Source organism: Natrix helvetica (genome assembly GCF_964273705.1).
Source record: "Natrix helvetica genome assembly, chromosome: 3".
NCBI classification, from domain to species: Eukaryota; Metazoa; Chordata; class Lepidosauria; order Squamata; family Natricidae; genus Natrix; species Natrix helvetica.
The window spans coordinates 160,172,115-160,189,120 of NC_138549.1; the positions used below are offsets into that span (position 1 = coordinate 160,172,115).

General features: G+C 43.4%; 1 protein-coding gene across 2 annotated transcripts in view; it reads left to right on the plus strand.

The window, feature by feature from the left end:
- The window catches only part of RTF2 (replication termination factor 2), a 79,007-nt gene extending 74,085 nt beyond the window's left edge, over positions 1–4,922 (plus strand). Inside the window, exons 9-10 of one of the 2 annotated variants that reach the window (XR_014174838.1) lie at positions 3,977–4,397; positions 4,437–4,922. Coding sequence is in view for 1 of the 2 variants with exons in the window: in XM_081946374.1 (XP_081802500.1) it covers positions 3,977–4,164 (188 nt within the window). In the remaining variant the exon portion in view is untranslated. Of the gene's footprint in view, positions 1–3,976 lie in introns of both variants that reach the window. The other variant, XM_081946374.1, reaches the window with a different exon arrangement.
- The last annotated feature ends 12,084 nt before the right edge of the window (positions 4,923–17,006 follow it).

A 17,006-nucleotide genomic window follows, 5' to 3' on the forward strand; every position in this document is an offset into this window, starting at 1 on the left:
ACCGGTAGTAGTTGGCAAACCCGAGGAGTCTCTGAACGTCTTTCATCCGTCGAGGAGATTGCCAACTTCGTAATGCCTCCACCTTGCCTGGCTCCATCGCAATTCCTTCAGGGGATATACGGTGCCCCAGGAACTCGATGGTGGTCTGCCAGAACTGACACTTCTCCAGCTTGGCAAACAAGCGATGCTTTCGAAGGCGCTGCAAGACCTGACGCAAATGCTGTTGATGATCCTTCCGAGACGTAGAGTAGATCAAGATGTCGTCCAGGTAGATGACGACAAACTGATCCAAAAGGTCCCGAAAGATATCGTTCATAAAATGTTGGAAGACAGCTGGGGCATTGGTCAACCCGAACGGCATGACCGTATACTCAAAATGTCCGTATCGGGTGCCAAAAGCTGTCTTCCATTCGTCCCCCGCCCTGACTCGAACCAGATTGTAAGCTCCACGTAAGTCCAGTTTTGTAAACACCACGGCCTCCCGGAGTCGCTCCAACAACTCGGGAATCAGAGGCAACGGGTAGCGATTACGGATCGTGATGGCGTTCAAGCGCCGGTAATCGCAACAAAGTCTTAGATCCCCGGTCTTCTTTTTGACGAACAAAACCGGGGCAGACAAGGGCGAAGACGAAGGCCGGATAAAACCCCGGGCCAGGTTCTTGTCAAGGAAGTCCCGCAATGCGGCCAACTCCGGTTCAGACATGGAGTATAGGCGGCCCGTTGGGAGTTTCGCATCAGGTACCAGTTCAATGGGACAGTCGTAAGGCCGGTGCGGTGGCAGTTGATCCGCCTCCTGCTCGCTAAACACGTCCGCGAACTCCGCTAAATCCGGCGGCACTGTCACCTCGGCCGAACTGGGCACCTGAGCCGCGCAAACATGACGGGTATGGTCCACGCATTGCAAGGACGGGAACGAGATGCGGTTCTGCGACCAGTGGATCTGGGGATCGTGCGCCCGCAGCCAAGCCAAGCCCAACACCACGGGGAAATGCAGACCCGAAGCCACGTAAAATTGAATGGCCTCCTCATGCTCCCCGAGGATCAGGCACAAAGGCTGCGTGGCGTTCTTGATGGGCCCAGACAGAAGCACCCGGCCGTCAATGGTCTCCACTCGCATCGGAGGGTCTACCGGGCACAGAGGGACATGATATTTCGTGACAAACGCTGCATCCATAAAATTCGTGGTAGCCCCGGAATCGACCAAGGCATGGGCTGGTATTCCCTGCGGACTACCCGACAAGAGAATGTGCACTGCAAGAATCAGATGTCATGGAGGCCCCTCCACCTCTGTTCCGGCCTGTGCCCGACCCGAAGTCTCCCTCAGATCGGGCTTTCCCCGTTTCCCGAGACGGAGGTCCGTCGTTGAGGGGGGGCCGTAGACCGTGCAGCCCCTCTACCTCCCTTCTTGGGGCAACCCGTAGCCAGATGTCCCGGATCCCCACAGTAAAAACACAACCCCCCTGCACGCCGTCTCTCCATCTCCGTGCGTGACAAGTGGGGTCTGGCTGCACCCAACTCCATGGGCTCCTCTCGTGGGACAGGAGTCTCTCGTGGAACTGGCACTCTCAGCACCTCCCGGGACGCTCGCCGAGGCCTCCGCCTCTGCAGCCGGCCGTCAATCCAGAGGCATAGATGAACCAACGCGTCAAACGTTGGAGGCCTGTCCACTCTCACCAGCTCATCCTGCAGGTCCTCTGACAGGCCATCCTGAAAAGCATCCATAAGGGCTGGCTCATTCCACTCAGAGTCCTGACTGAGCAGCCGGAACTCGGTAATGTAGTCCAGTAAAGAACCACGCCCTTGGTGCAACTCTTTCAGGAGTCTGGTGGCTGTTTCTCCTTTGATGGGGTCCTCGAACGTCAGCCGAAGATGAGTGCAAAAACCCTGGAAGTCATCCAGCAGGGGGCTCAGCTGAGTCAGCAAAGGTGTAGCCCACCGTGCTGCTGTGCCTGAGAGCAAGCTTATCACAAAGCCCACCTTCGTCTGGTCGGTGGGAAAGTCCTCCGCTCTCAAGGCAATGAACAACCGGCATTGGCCCAGGAACGCCGGGAAAAGTTTCGGACTGCCATCAAACTTATCCGGCATGGCCACTGGGCATTTCCTTCGTTGCTGCTGGGGGGGTGGGGGGTTGGCAGGAGCAGACAGCTGTGCAACTTGCGCTGTTAGCAAGGCAAGTTGCTGTGCGAAGAGAGCATTCTCCGCCTGAAGTTGCTCCATCATAGCTGAATGGAGATACGTTTGGGGTAGCAATCAATCTGTTCTGACCCCCCTTCCTCCGTTGCCCACACAGCACACACACTCCGGAACAGTACAAGGGAACAAGGTTTATTACACCAACAGACAAGAGGCTTTGTGGCAGCAAGCCACCAAGACAGAACTCACAAAGACAGCACACACAAAAGCAGCAATCCAGCTTGCCAGGATCCCAGACTAGAGTTGCTGTCCAAAGTCCTTTGTTGATTGCTACGCCGAGCCTCTCCAGAGTCAACCCTTTTATAACCTAAAAAGGGCGTCTCCCAAACAGCACCTGAGAGCTCTTTACTGCCTATAATTACGCCCACGCTCCATGCGTTTGTGGGCGCGCCGGAAACGGGCATCTCGAAACGCCCTACTAAGTCCTGAGTCACTATCCTCTCCGCTGCTCCAAGGCAGGGCATCGGGAGTCCTCCTCTCGCTCTCACCGCTGCTCCATGCCTCTGGCGCCACCTGGTGGCCGACCAGACTCTCGGATTCCTGCTCAGCCTCCGAATCCTGTCCAGGATCGCACCTCTCCTCTGGAGCTGACTCGTATGGAGTCTCACTCTCGGAGTCTGGTGACAGCGGCACCGGCTGGGCCACAACAGGTAGGTAGGTAGATAAAGGGATAGAGAGAGAGAGAGAAATAGAGAGAGAGAGAAATACAGTAGGTAGGTAGGGAAAGTGTGTGTGTGTGTGTGTGTGTGTGTGTGTGTGTGTGTGTATGTGTGTAGATAGGCAGAGAGAGAGAGAGAAAGAAATAGAGTAGATAGGTAGGGAGAGAGAGAGTAGATAGGTTGGTAGGTAGAGGGATAGAGAGAGAAATAGAGAGAGAGAAATTCAGTAGATAGGGAGAGAGAGAGAGAGAGAGAATAGGTAGGTACGTAGGTAGATAGAGGGAGGGGAGAGAGAGAGAAATACAGTGGATAGAGAGCGAGCGAGTAGGTAGGTAAGTAGGTAGATAGAGGGGGAGACACACACACACACACACAGAGAGAGAGAGAGAAATACAGTAGGTAGGTAGGGAGAGAAAAGAGAGTTGGTAGGTAGGTAGATGTTTCCAGGTGTATTTATCCATGTGCCGGAGAAGGAAATCGCTGACAATCTGCAGCACCTAAGACTTTGTTATTGCTGGCACAGCACCTGATCAATGTAATTCTCATCAATCAGTTAAAGAGCTTTCCAAAAGGAAAAAAAAGGTTTTGCACTTTGCAAATCTCCCAAAAATGGCCCGTTTTTCGTGAAAACAGGCCTGTTTTTTTAAAAAAAGGCATCAATAGTTTTTTGCTCATTTCTGCCTTCCCCACTCCCCAGGAGCTCTCTGAAAGCCTCCATAAGGATATGCAAGGCCATTTTGGTGAAGGGGCGGGGCTTTGGGGAGGCTATATTTGATGTATAAGACGCACCAGATTTTCATCCTCTTTTTTTGAGGAAAAAAGGTGCGTCTTATACTCCGAAAAATACACAATGTTGTATCCACATTTAGATAATTATAGAGGTGGTGATTATTGCGTATCTTTATCAAACCATTTGGATGAAAAGTTATTCTGTCCTTAACATAATCATATTTAGATACAAAAGTTAAAAAAAAAAAAGAAAAACTAATATTTTCAGCTAACCTAAAATTTGGGGGGGGGGGTAACTATTTAGTAAGATATATATTGTTTACTTGTATGTGCATGCTACTTTATCAATGGAGAATTCATGCTCCCTATTTTCTTTGTCCTCTGTTCTATGTCAGTCAGCGAAAAAGCACCATCTTTCTCCGAAAAAAGCATGAAAGGTGCCTCTGAACCTCTGAAGAGGTCCTCTGCAGCCAGTGGGGAGAAATCAGAAGCGTACAAGTCTATTTTTACTTCCCACAGCTCGGCCAAACGCTCTAAGGAAGAGTCTTCCAATTGGATCACACACACCGCGTACTATTTCTGAAACAGAAAATTGTATGATTTTGAGCGCCCTCCTGCTTTTTGCCACCTCTTGTTTTTTTTTTATAGGAGAAGCTTTTGTTGTAGGAAATAGTGCTTTTTAAACAACAAAACAGCTTCAAAAAGAAGCCAACATAGTTTTAAAGAGGAGATATTAAAAACGGTAGCTCAACTTGACTTTAATTTTTAAAGGACACCTACTTTGAGTTAGTACTCATCATAACATGACTGCTTGATGTCCTTTTTGAAGTGGGGAGCTGTGCTTATTTCAGCTAGGTTCTGCTTAATCTGAATCCTTAGCCTGTATCTGAGTGCATAGGCACAGTTGGTATCTTGTACGTATTTCCTATCCATTTACCTTAGTAGGAAATTTCAAAATTGTGAGTAGAAAGAGAGAGGCCAGGATTACAACATCCTATTCAGTTTTTGTCTAGATTTGTAACAGATGCCACTTGAGACATTTCCCCATCCTGTTGTCCAAATGTGAGATTAATTTAATAGGTCTTAGTCCTGAAGCAGATTCAGGAATAACATATCCAAGAATGTTTCTGGAGGGATGGGTCACCATCACACTTTTGCAGTCTTTATTCTACCTTGTTCATCTTTCGTGATAGAGCTCTTATTGACATAAGAGTTCTTATATTGTTGATTATTAAATTATAACCGTAATTCTGCAGTTTCTAAAAAAAAAAGAGCTAACAGTGTTTTGTAACATTCTGACACCTTCCATGTATGTTGAAATAAAACAATAATTGAATAATTCATCTTGCAGTCTAGTATGTGATTCAGATTTATGAAATTCAGCACAACTTTTTTTTAGATTTTGAATCAAAAGAATTGCAAACAGAAAGAGAAAATACCATTGTGACTTCTGAACTCATTTGCAAAGTGCAGGATCCTAATTTATTAGAGGTTGGATCAGAAATAGGAGACAGAATATTCCCTCATTGAACACAATGTTCTTGATAAAAAATTAAGCAATCTTGAGTAGAGATGACACATTCTGATGAAGGTATTTAATGTTACATTCCTCTGAATAGAAATTTTCCTAAGAATTCCCCAAGGCCTTAATGAAAAAGCTCTACTTCCACATCCACCTGTCCAATACCTTTGACAAGTGAGAGTTGATACGGTATTTCATCACTGCTGCAATAGGGAGTATTCTCCAGAGCATTGGAATCTCTAGAGCAGGGGTGTCAAACTCACGTCATCACATGACGTATCACGAGGTTTTCCCCCTTTGCTGAAATGGGCATGGCCAACGTGTGACACATCTGGCCCGCAGGCTGTGAGTTTGAGAGCCCTGCTCTAGAGGATTGTCCCATACTCTCCCCTCCATCTGAGAAATTGGAGCACCCAACGTAATTCCATAAAAAGAAAACATACATCATTAATTTTTAAGGCCTTTATGAGGACAACCAAGAATGCACAAGTGAGTGTATAATTTCTTCTAGAGAACTTGAGAACTTCCTGATAATTAAAACAATCAATGGAACAAGTTGCCTCCAGAAGTTGTGAATACTCCAACACTGGATGTTTTTAAGATGTTCGATATCCATTTGTCTGAAGTAGTGTAGGGTTTCCTGCCTAAGCAGGGGGTTGGACTAAAAGACTTTCAAGGTCCCTTCCAACTCTGTTATTCTATTCTATTCTATTCTATTCTATTCTATTCTACTCCTTCACTGTATGCCATGGTATCATGATGAGATCTTCTGATCATGAAGGGATCTCCAGATTAAAAGACAGCAGTTGTCCACTTCTCATTTGCCAGCTCCTGGAAAAAGTCACATAGATATTTACATTTCTGCCTAATCAACATCTCCTTTTTAGGAGAGGTGCAAAGGACAACTGTTCAGCAGTGAAGGAAGTGTTGATTGACCGTTAGACAGTGCTAAGAGTTGTAATTGTACTATGAGGGGGGGGGGGTTGTCTTTGTGAATTCAGATATAGTTGGAGGAGAAATCTGCAGTTGAGAATTCAGTGGTCAAGCAGGATCAGAGAGAGACATCTATAGAATATCTCAACTAGTGGCAGAGAATACTTCATTTGGAAATGACAGGCCAGAGATCAGAAAGGAAAGTTTTACAAAGCTGTTGACATTCCTAAACATCACAAGAGTATTTTATTTTATTCTTTTCCAATAAAAGTAGCTGAGGGAATGTATCAAAGAACATTCAGGTGAGTCAGAAAGGAGAAATTCAAAATGAAATTCAAAAACAACAACAGCAAAACCTGTAAAAAAAAATGCCGGAATATTAAAAGTAACACAATGCATTTGAAAAGATTTTTTAATAATAAACTATTCTCATACAGAGGAAGACTGAGAAAGTGTGCATAAAATTCCAATACTTTTCCCCCACCTTGATCTTGGATTAGCACTGCTCAATTTTTTTGTCAGGACTGAAGAGCAGTTGAAATTTTGAGTTTTTTGAAAACTGATTCCGTTTAATTTGGCAGTACTTCTTCAGTGACTCCTCAATAGTGTTAAGTTTCCAGATGAATTAACTCATCACCTCTTTTTGCCAAAAAGGCAAAAGAGGACATGTCCTGTTTCCACAATGCCTTCTAGCGTGACATGGCCATGCTACAGGGGGTGATGAGACCTGAACTCCTATTTGAAGAGCACAAATACAGACAAAAACAATACTGCCACCTTGTGTTGGTTTCCGGAAAGAGCTATTGAAAATTTGTGCAAGATTAATGCAAATCGGAATTTTGAACTGCCTAGTGATGACTATATCGTTAAAAACTGGGGCGAAATGTTACAAGTTCTGGGATTCTTAAAAGCATGTGGAAATATATATGACATTTGAGATATTATCTCAAAGGTGCTTTTTTGAAAGACAACTGGGCTTTCTTGAGGTTTTTTCCTTGAAAACATTTCCCTTTCCATCCAAGAAAGTCCAGTTGCCTTTTGAAAAGCATATTTGGATGACAGAATCTTCATAGACATTTGAGATGTTAACTAATAATGACATTGCCTTAAGATGCTTTTTGTGTTTCTTCTCCTAATAGTAATGAAACTGTGAGTATAAAAATCAGAAAACTGTATTTACTATTTGGCCAACATTCCTATACACAACAACCAGCTTCAGTAGCTGCAATATTTTTTCCCATTTTATACTCATAATTAGTCATATTTTTCACACTTGGTTTGTCATATCATTTGCATAATATTTTTTCTTCTTCTAAGTTATTAACCCATAAAAAACAATTTTACGTCCTTGAGAATGTTCTCCCTGATCAAAACATTGTGAGGCTTTCTCATTCTGCCCTATTCTATTTATAAATGAGTGTTTGACCTTTTCCTCTTGTTCTTCTCTTCCTTTTTTTTCTTTTCAATTGTGAAGCACAGAAGCTAATTTCTCATTACAGAAGGTAGAATACGACAGTCCGATTCACAGCACAGATATGTTTTGACAACATCTCCTTAGCTTTTCTCCAAAGAGGCAGTTAATCTTAGCGAAATAATGTAAATGTCTGTTTATATCTGACTTAGCTACCTTTTGGTTCATAGGAATACTCAGATATTGCTGGATCACAATTCTCAACAGCCCATCTGAATTGTGAGTGCTGATAGAAATTGCAGCTTAGCCAAAAAAATTCTGTTTCTTAACAACACTTCATCACCCGTAAGCTGTGTTACAAAATCATGCTATGCATTGCTAAGCAGTGTTAATTTCAAAGTTAGGTTAATCCATAATACATTTTAAGGCAACTAAGTGGAATGCAGGATGAGTTTTGCTTATAATCTCTTGCCCAATCATTGAAGCAGATGTCCAGAAAAGCTCAAAAGTCTATTACTAAGAGCTATTTTTAAAAAGTGTTCCATCGTGGTTTCCAAGACTGGTCAGTAAAACCACTCAGTTTTCACCTGGAAAATGTTAGATACGCTCTCACAAACATTAGGCTGCTTACACAATGCAACACACATAACCCTGCAATGCAAAACAGTCGTCGTTTCTGCCTCATTTTGTGTGTGTGTGTGTGTGTATGTGTGCACGCTTTTCAGTCAACATTGATTATTGGCAGACTGCCTAGATCAGGGGTATGATCAAGTGGGCCACGGCCCATTACTGGACCGTGGCCTCTTGGTCATCGGGCCACATGGGTGACTGGCCAGTACACGTATGTTTGCACACATGCACACACTCCCACTCACGCTAGAGTTGCCACCAGCTGCGTGGGCACTAGCATCGCATGCTCACCTCCCCATTTGCATCATGGGCACGCTTACGGCCCCTTTTGCATCACACGTGTGCTCGGGAACCTGTTTGCATCGTGTGCCCTCGTGGCCCTGCTTCAGAGGTGGGTTGTTCCTACTGATTCAGACCAGTTCAGCTGAACAGGTAGTAACTTAGCAGCCTGGGTCACCGGAACCGGCAGCAACCCAGGTCTGCCACGCCCCTGAACCAGTTGTCTCGGTGTTGTGTGGGCGCCGCCATCTTGCTTTTGCCTTCTGTGCATGTGTTGAATGATTTTTGTTGCACTGCACATGCGTGGGTGGCGCGGCCCTGAGCGAACCAGCAGTAGCAGTAGCCAGAACCCACCCCTGCCCTGCTTGCGTCATGCACGCAGCCCCATTCGTACACGCTCATGCATACATAAAGGCACTTGCCCCTCCCTCCCTCCGGGCCGCCAACCCAGAAAGGGTGGGGAACTCTGGCCTAAATTAACCCCTGCAGGTTTCCAATAAGATTTTCCAAAGCGTATGGAAGTTTAGTCATAGGAACTGGAGTTTTTTTTTCTTTTTTGATTTGAAATGTTTTACTGCTTATCCAAGTAGTTTCTTCAATCTTCTCTGTTTTCCAAAGTGGTTTGTCATTGCCTGCTTCCTAGGGGTGAGAGAAAGTGACTGGCCCAAGGTCACCCAGCTGGGTTTGGTGTCTAAGGCAAGACTAGAATTCACAGTCTTCTGGTTGAGGGGGAATAAGAGGAAAAGAGTTAACACAGCGGCTACACCAGCCAATCTTACTAAATTGATCTGCTTGGTATCAAGTGAGTAGATAGCTTTTGACACAGGCTTCTTGAGAAAAGGGTTGGATAACTATTTTGTGGGTCATCTTTTCCTACATTTAGTCCAGATACTATTTAAAAATGAACATGCATATTTAAAACTTAATATGCATTTGTGAAATGTTCAAGCTTTATGGGTATATTAGTTTATCAGAGTTTATACTAGTTTGTTTTTCTCCTATGCTTAACATGATGTATAACAAAATTGTAAAAACCCGTGGAAGACCAATTTTAGAACAAAACGAAACCAGGGACCAGTTAAAAGTAATCAAGCTCATAGCACGAATCACAAGAAGTCTAAAAATATAACAGAAGTAGAAGTATTTATACATATATTCTGCTTTGTTCTCTCGGACTAAAAGCTTGAGAATATAAAAATAACTTACCGAGATCCAACAATAAAATAGACCCTAAGATACTCTCTGCCAAGAGTATTCCATAAAAGAGCAGGAACTATGACTGGTGTGGCTCAGTGAGTAAAAGCTTCCAAAATAGATTCTCTCTTTAAAATCTCAATTCTTAGATTCTGATCAACAGGGAGACCCTTGTCTATATAAACAAGAAAGAGGTGTGTTCATTGAATAATGGAACTGAAAAGAACCACTTAAAGAACCAGATCCAATCACCTGCTCAGTTCAGAAATCTAAATTAAGTCACCCCTAACCACAGCACCAAAACTGCTAAGAAAATTATACCTGTCTAAATAACCTGCCTCTCAACCTCATGGGCAAGTCACCATAAGGTTGACCCTATCTTCCACTTTTTTTAAAAAAAAGTGACATTAGTGTTCCTTTTATCAATTTGGAATCCCAAAGATGCTTTTTTTCAGGAGGCAACTGGACTTTTTTTTTTCTTTGAAGACATATCACTTCTCATCCAAGAAGCTTCTTCAGTTCTGACAGGATAGTGGGGAATGGAAGGATTTATATTCCTTGCAGATGGCTGGTCATTTGCATCCTTTTAGAGGGCCATTGAAGCACTTGGTGTGTCAGGGTTCCAAGTAACACCCCCAACGAAAGAAGTCTCCGAGGCTTGAAGTTCCTCAAAGTTCCATTTTATTAGAGATGTCATATTGGCACATCTGGGAAAACCAGGATCTGATAGCTTCCAGGTTTTCCCCACCCAAATGAAAGTTCAAGTCCCTGCCCAGCACCCACATGTCTGTCACATGGTCCAATCAGGCACCATCCAAAACTGGAGATGCCTCCCAGCCACACCACTTTAGGTACAGGGCAAGACGTCCTTGACTTTCTGGGAAAGGAATGTTATTGTGACTGTATAGCTCCCATACTCCATATAATCCCCCCTCCCATTTTCCCACAGCATTAAATGTGGCAGGCCTGAAGGCCCGATGCAAAAGATGGCTTCCAGGCCTGCCATGGAGGTTTTTCTGCGACCTCAGGGTCACCTGAGTAGTGCTCCTAGTTCCTGTAGTCCAAGCTGTCTGCATGGAATATAATTCCTCCCATTCCCTACTATCCTGTCAGAGCTGAAGACTCTTCTTGGATGACCAGCAAAACATCTTCAAGAGAAAAGACAAGAAAGTCCAGTTGCCTCCTGAAAAAAACATCCTTGGGACAACTATGACAGGGATGAATGAGAATCTCTACAGACTATTAATTTGGACATACAAAATAGTCATGAAAGGAGCTACTGGAAAGGAGAAGCAGCCAATAGAAGCTGGATAGATTCCACTTCCACTTAGTTCATTCATTTCTGTCACCATCAGTGCAACACAAATCATGCATTTTGCAAAGGTAGTGTCAGGAAAAGATGGGAAACACTCCTTCCACCTCATTTCAAGGAACGCCCTATATTAGCTGTCCTCAGCTGTGTCTGGGGATAAAGACACACAGAGGGGCCCCTGAAGAACTGTTATTGAGACATGTTCAAGCCAATGTTAGAGAATGGGTAAAGGTAAAGGTTCCCCTCGCACACATGTGCTAGTCGTTCCTGACTCTAGGGGGCAGTGCTCATCTCCGTTTCAAAGCCGAAGAGCCAGTGATGTCCGAAGATGTCTCTGTGGTCATGTGGCCGGCATGACTAAACGCCGAAGGCACACATAATGCTGTTACCTTCCCACCAAAGGTGGTTCCTATTTTTCTACCTGCATTTGTACATGCTTTTCAACTGCTAGGTTGGCAGAAGCTGGGACAAGTAATGGGAGCTCACTCCATTATGTGGCTCTAGGGAATTCAAACCGCTGAGCTGCTGACCTTTCTGATTGACAAGCTCACTGAACCACCGAGCCACCACGTCTCTTAAAGATTTCTGTGAGTGGTGGAGATTCCCACAAGGTCAAATGCACCTCCGATGTAGCAAGGTGAATGTTTTTCTCCTTTCATTGTCATGTTCTTAGCTGGATTATAGGATCAACTTTACTTCTTTCATAAGTGGCGTGGCTTAATTTTTCAATGTTGAGGCGCCAGTTGCTGTCAACATAATTTGGGATGAAAGAACTGTAACAAGCTCATCCACCTATAGTCAGTTCAATGACAGGCTCCAATTCAAAAGGGGCCTTCTTGTATTCTATAAATCCAAGTTTATATAAAACAGGAGCCAGAAGTAGTTAATAGTGTAGGCAGAATTCACAAACAGAACAATGCAACAAAGATGTACAATAGAGAAATCCTATCTGGAGTCCAAGTGCTGCATGTAGACCCTAAAATCTTTGGGTTCATCCACCCAATACATCCCAAAATTAAATTTAGATTAATAAATGTACTACCAAAACCTGAATTTTAATATAAAGGAGGATATTAATCTTAAATGCATTATTACAAGTCAACTACAGTCAATTTTAATAAGCTTATAAATGAAACATGAATGAAATGACAAAGATAAAATTTGAGAATTTTTTCCCCTCTTGATCCTACCCCAAAGGCAACTGGACTTGGTTTTCCTTGAAGACATTTCACTGATCATCCGAGAAGCTTCTTCCGTTCTGACCCACTATTTGGTCAGAACTGAAGAAGCTACTTGGATGAGAAGTGAAACATCTTCAAAGAAAAACAAGCCCAGTTGCCTTTTGAAAAAGCACCTTTGGGATAACCATGGCCTGGTTGTCTGAAAATCTCCATAGACACTTGAGCCTACCCATTTCTTTTCCAAAACTGTCAGCTCCAATAATAAACCATTTAGAAGAGTGATGAACTTCCAAACAATACTGGAAAACGTTGTTGTTGTGAAGTCGTGTCCGACCCATCGCGACCCCATGGACAATGTTCCTCCAGGCCTTCCAGTCCTCTACCATCCTCTGGAGTCCATTTAAGCTCACGCCTAAAGAGCAGTCAGAGTTGATGGTCAGTCATTAGACTGCCCAGTTTGATGGCCTTGCACTCCAAGGGACTCGAGGAGTCTTCTCTAGCACCATAATTCAAAGGCCTACTGAGAAATGAGCAGAGCTCAAAGAAAGTCAAAGACTAAACACATTGAATTGGTTGGAATACACACATAGGCTTCTCACATTGACCTCTGGAGGTTTTTCCAGAATTCCAACCAGTGAGACAGAACAGAATTTAGGGGCACCAATCCAAAGTCCCATTCAGCAAAATGAACAAGAGGTGCGAGTGGTTAAACTATTGAACTTGACCAAGGGAGAACCAAGTTGAATTTCCTGCTTCAGCCAAGGAACCTCATTGTGTGAGTGGGGATCATTTTCTTTCCATCCAATCTATCTCACCGAGAATTATAACACAAAAATTATTATTATTGTGGGGGGAAATTGGAGAAAGGAATTCTCTTTGTGCCACTTTGAGCTCCTGAGTCCCTTTGTGAGGGAGATCGGGAGTTTCTGTATTTGATAAATAAGTAAGAAAATATAAAAAGAAACAAATAATAAATAATAAGAGGAAACCCATTACAAAAGCAGAAGCGCTGTTCCAAGTCATTCTACAGAAAAAGGACATCTCTATACACCTCTACATAATAACATCCAGTCTAAACAAAAAATGAAAGATGATAATTCAATATGAATATGCAAATGTATGCTAAGTGTAACAAATATGATTAATAATAGCTCAGTTGTATTATGTAGAATATGGTGATTGGTATAAAAACAATACATTGAAATATTGAATAACTAAATAATAAGTCAAATAAGCAATAATGGAAAATCCTAATGTAATATAAATGCTGGTATTAATATTAGTTATATAAGTTTGGTAAATGTATCATGTTTTCCCGAAAATAAGACCGGGTCTTATTTTTTTTACCCCCACCCCCACCCCCAAAATAAGCACTTGGCCTTATTTTTCGGGAGGTCTTATTATTTTTGAGGTGCAGGAGGCAGCGAGCATGGTCACCTCATGGCTGCTGCTGTGTTGCAATATTTTGGGGGTGGGCTTATTTTGGGGGGAGGTCTTATTTGCGGGAAAACAGGGTAGCAAATATGATTAATAATATTTTATCCATATTAAATGGTATGATAATTAGGATCGGGTGACTGGTATAAAAATAACATCTTGAAATATTGAATAACCCAACAATGAAAGATTATAATTTAATATAAAGATGTGTATAACTCTTAGCAATATAAAAGCTTGTTAAACAAAGCAAGTGTGAATAATACTAATTTTATAGTATGAAATGTATGATACTCAGGTATCACACTGTTCACACACTGATACGTTTGTAAAAGATTAAAAAATAAAAAAGTATTTTAAAAGATAACATCCAGTCTAAAATCATTCAGGTGTAATATGTTTGCTTGTCTATGGAGCAGGGGTGTCAAACTCAAGGCCCGGGAACCTGGATCTGGCCCATGTAGTGCTTAGGTCTGGCCTGCGGGGTCACCGTGGAAACAGTGATAGACTGGCCCATAATGCCTCTGCCAGCAAAAATGGAGCTCAGCCCTCCCAAGCTTTGTTTTCAGTGGCCAAGGGTTGCAGGAGGTCGCTGTAGCTGAAAACGGAGCTCAGGAGCCTGTTTTCGCTGGCAGAGTGCTCAGGCTACCACAAATACACTCCACATAAGTGATGTCAAGCTGGCCAAGCCCACTCTGGCCATGCCTCCCAAGGTCAAACACAACCCTGCTTTGGCCCTCCATGAAATTGAGTTTGACGCCCCTGCTATAGAGTTTCTCAATCGTCAACAATGTTTTCGCTTCTCATCCAAGAACTGAAGAAGCTTCTTGGATGAGAAGTGAAAAGCTTTTAAGGATACAACCAAGAAAGTCCAGTTGCCTTTTGTAAAAACACCTTTGGGACCAGGGGTGAAATCCAGCAGGTTCGGGCAGGTTTTGGAGAACCGGCAGTGGAAATTTTGAGTAGTTTGGAGAACCGGCAAATACCACCTCCGGCTGGCCCCAGAGTGGGGTGGGAATGGGGATTTTGCAGTATCCTTCCCCAGGAGTGGAGAGGGAGTGGAGAGGGAATGGAGATTTTGCAGTATCCTTCCCCTGCCACGCCCACCAAGCCACACCCACCAAGCCACACCATGCCCATTGAGCTACGCCCACAGAACCGGTAGTAAAAAAAATTGAATTTCACCACTGTTTCGGATAGTACATTTGGTTGTTGGCAACTGCTATCTCAGCGTTAAAAAAGAGAGAGAATTCCCAGATGGTTTGCATCGCAGACGTAACACCTTTTTTCAAACTAAGAATTAAACACACAAAGACACACATGCTGGGAATTGAAACCTTAGGTTCCCCTGGAAATCAAACTTGATGTAGAATAGCTGTGCTGCGACTGCACATTTTGCTCATTAGCAATTATCTTGTATGGAACGTTGGAGTGAGAAATATGATTTTTGCCTTAAGCTGTGTGTCTGGACTGTCTCAGGAGCAAATGTTCTTGTGCTTTTAAATAACCTGTGAAAAAGCAGACACCTGCTGCAGCTTAACTCCCATTCCCAATGTCACATTTTCATCCTAAGAGGCTCAGCTCAGCTCAGTTTAATTGGAAGAAAAGGGATAATTATCTTTTAATATTCTTTCGCAGGTTTAAATCTTATAAGCACTTTCCTGTTATGAGCTCTTGGACAGAATGATGTGGGTGTAAGCAAACTTTGAGCTCATTCACCGATTTGGATGGGGGGGGGGGGAGGCAGGCAAGCAAACTGTAGAAACCTTTTTTTGCTGACTAGCAAGTTCCACTAATATGGACAGCTTTTTCTCACTTGTATATAATTACTTACTTGCATGACAAACTGAGCCACAACAATGACCCACCCCCAGTTTAGCTCAGCTCATTGGGCAATTAGCTCACCTAGTTAGAGGTCAGTGGATTGTACAAGACGCCCCAAATTGGGATAAATCTATAAGCTATAGTTCATCTTATTAATTTATTGATATATTTGTTGTATAACTGCTTACTGGTCTCTCCATTTTTCAAGGAATGTGTGAAATTGGAGTTAAAATAAAAGACATTTAGACTAAAAAAAAGGTAAAGGAGTCTCTGCGGATTTTACTCCACTAGTCATTGTCTAAGATACAGATTAACAGAGTTGGAAGGGACCTTGTAGCTCATCTAGCCTGACCCCCTGCCCAAGCAGACCCAACACCATTTTTGACAGATGGCAGTCCAATCTCTTCTTGAAAGCTTCCAGTGATGAAACACAACTTCTGAAGACAACTTCTGTTCCATTGGTTGATTGCTCTGACCGTCAGAAAATTTCTCTTTATTTCCAGGTTGAATCTCTCCTTGGTCAGTTTCCATCCATTATTCCTTGTCTGGCCTTCAGGTGCCTTGGCAAATATCTTGACCCACTTCCTCTCTGCAGCAGCCCTTCAAATATCGGAACACTGCTATCATGTCTTCCCTGGTCCTTCTCTTCACTAGACTAGCCATGCCATGATAGAGGGTGGGGCTTACATCTGTTCCAAGGCCATTGAGCCAGTGCTGTCTGAAACATTTCCATAATCATGTGGCCAATAGGATATCATGGAGCGCTTTACCTTCCCACCAAAGTGCTACCTATTTATCTATTTGCATTTGCATGTTTTCAAATGCAAATGCAAATAGATGGGCAGGAGCTGAGGTAAGGACAGGAGCTCACCCCATCACGAACCTGAGCTGCAGGCTTTCCAGCCAACAAGCCCAGCATCTCAACTCCTGAGCCATCACACTGCCCCATTAGAGTAATACAGAAACAAAATGTACTTCTATTTAGGGAAATCATAAGTAAAAGGGTGACATGAATAAAATGTTAAAAGTTTTAAATATTATTTATTATTTATTTTTTAACCAGCTGTATAAGGCCATCCAACTTAAACAATGTGACTCCAGACAGCATTCAACAACAAATAATAAAGAAAATCGTGACACAGAAGAAGAAAAAAACGAAGGCCTGAAATCCTTATCCTATTTATGCCTCAATTTTACTCATTAATATCTGTGTAATGAACTTTCATGTTTCAATACACACATCATACTAAAACTGGCTTATTCTAACTACCATATTTTTCAGAGTAGAAGACGCACTCCCCCCCCCCAAAAAAAGGAGGTGGAAATGTCTGTGTGTCTTATACAAAGAACGTTGCTGAAGCCCCGTCCACCCGCCGGCCCCCACCCTTTAGCCGTTTTCAGCCTCCGGGTGTCACATTTTCAGCCTCTGCATGCCCTGTTTATGACCTGTTCCAGGCTACAGGGATTGCCATAGTCCATTGCTGCCAATTGCTGCCTCCACGCATTGCATTTTTGGCTCTGAACGTTGTATTTTCAGCCTCTGCGCACCGCATTTTCGGCCTCGGTATGTCACATTTTTGGGCAGTTCTAGGCGGCGGGGTCAATTTTTCATGCAGAAGCCAAAAATGGGGCATGCGGAGGCTAAAAGTGCGATGCATGGAGGCCAAAAATGTGACATGCACAGGTGGTGATCAGTGGCATC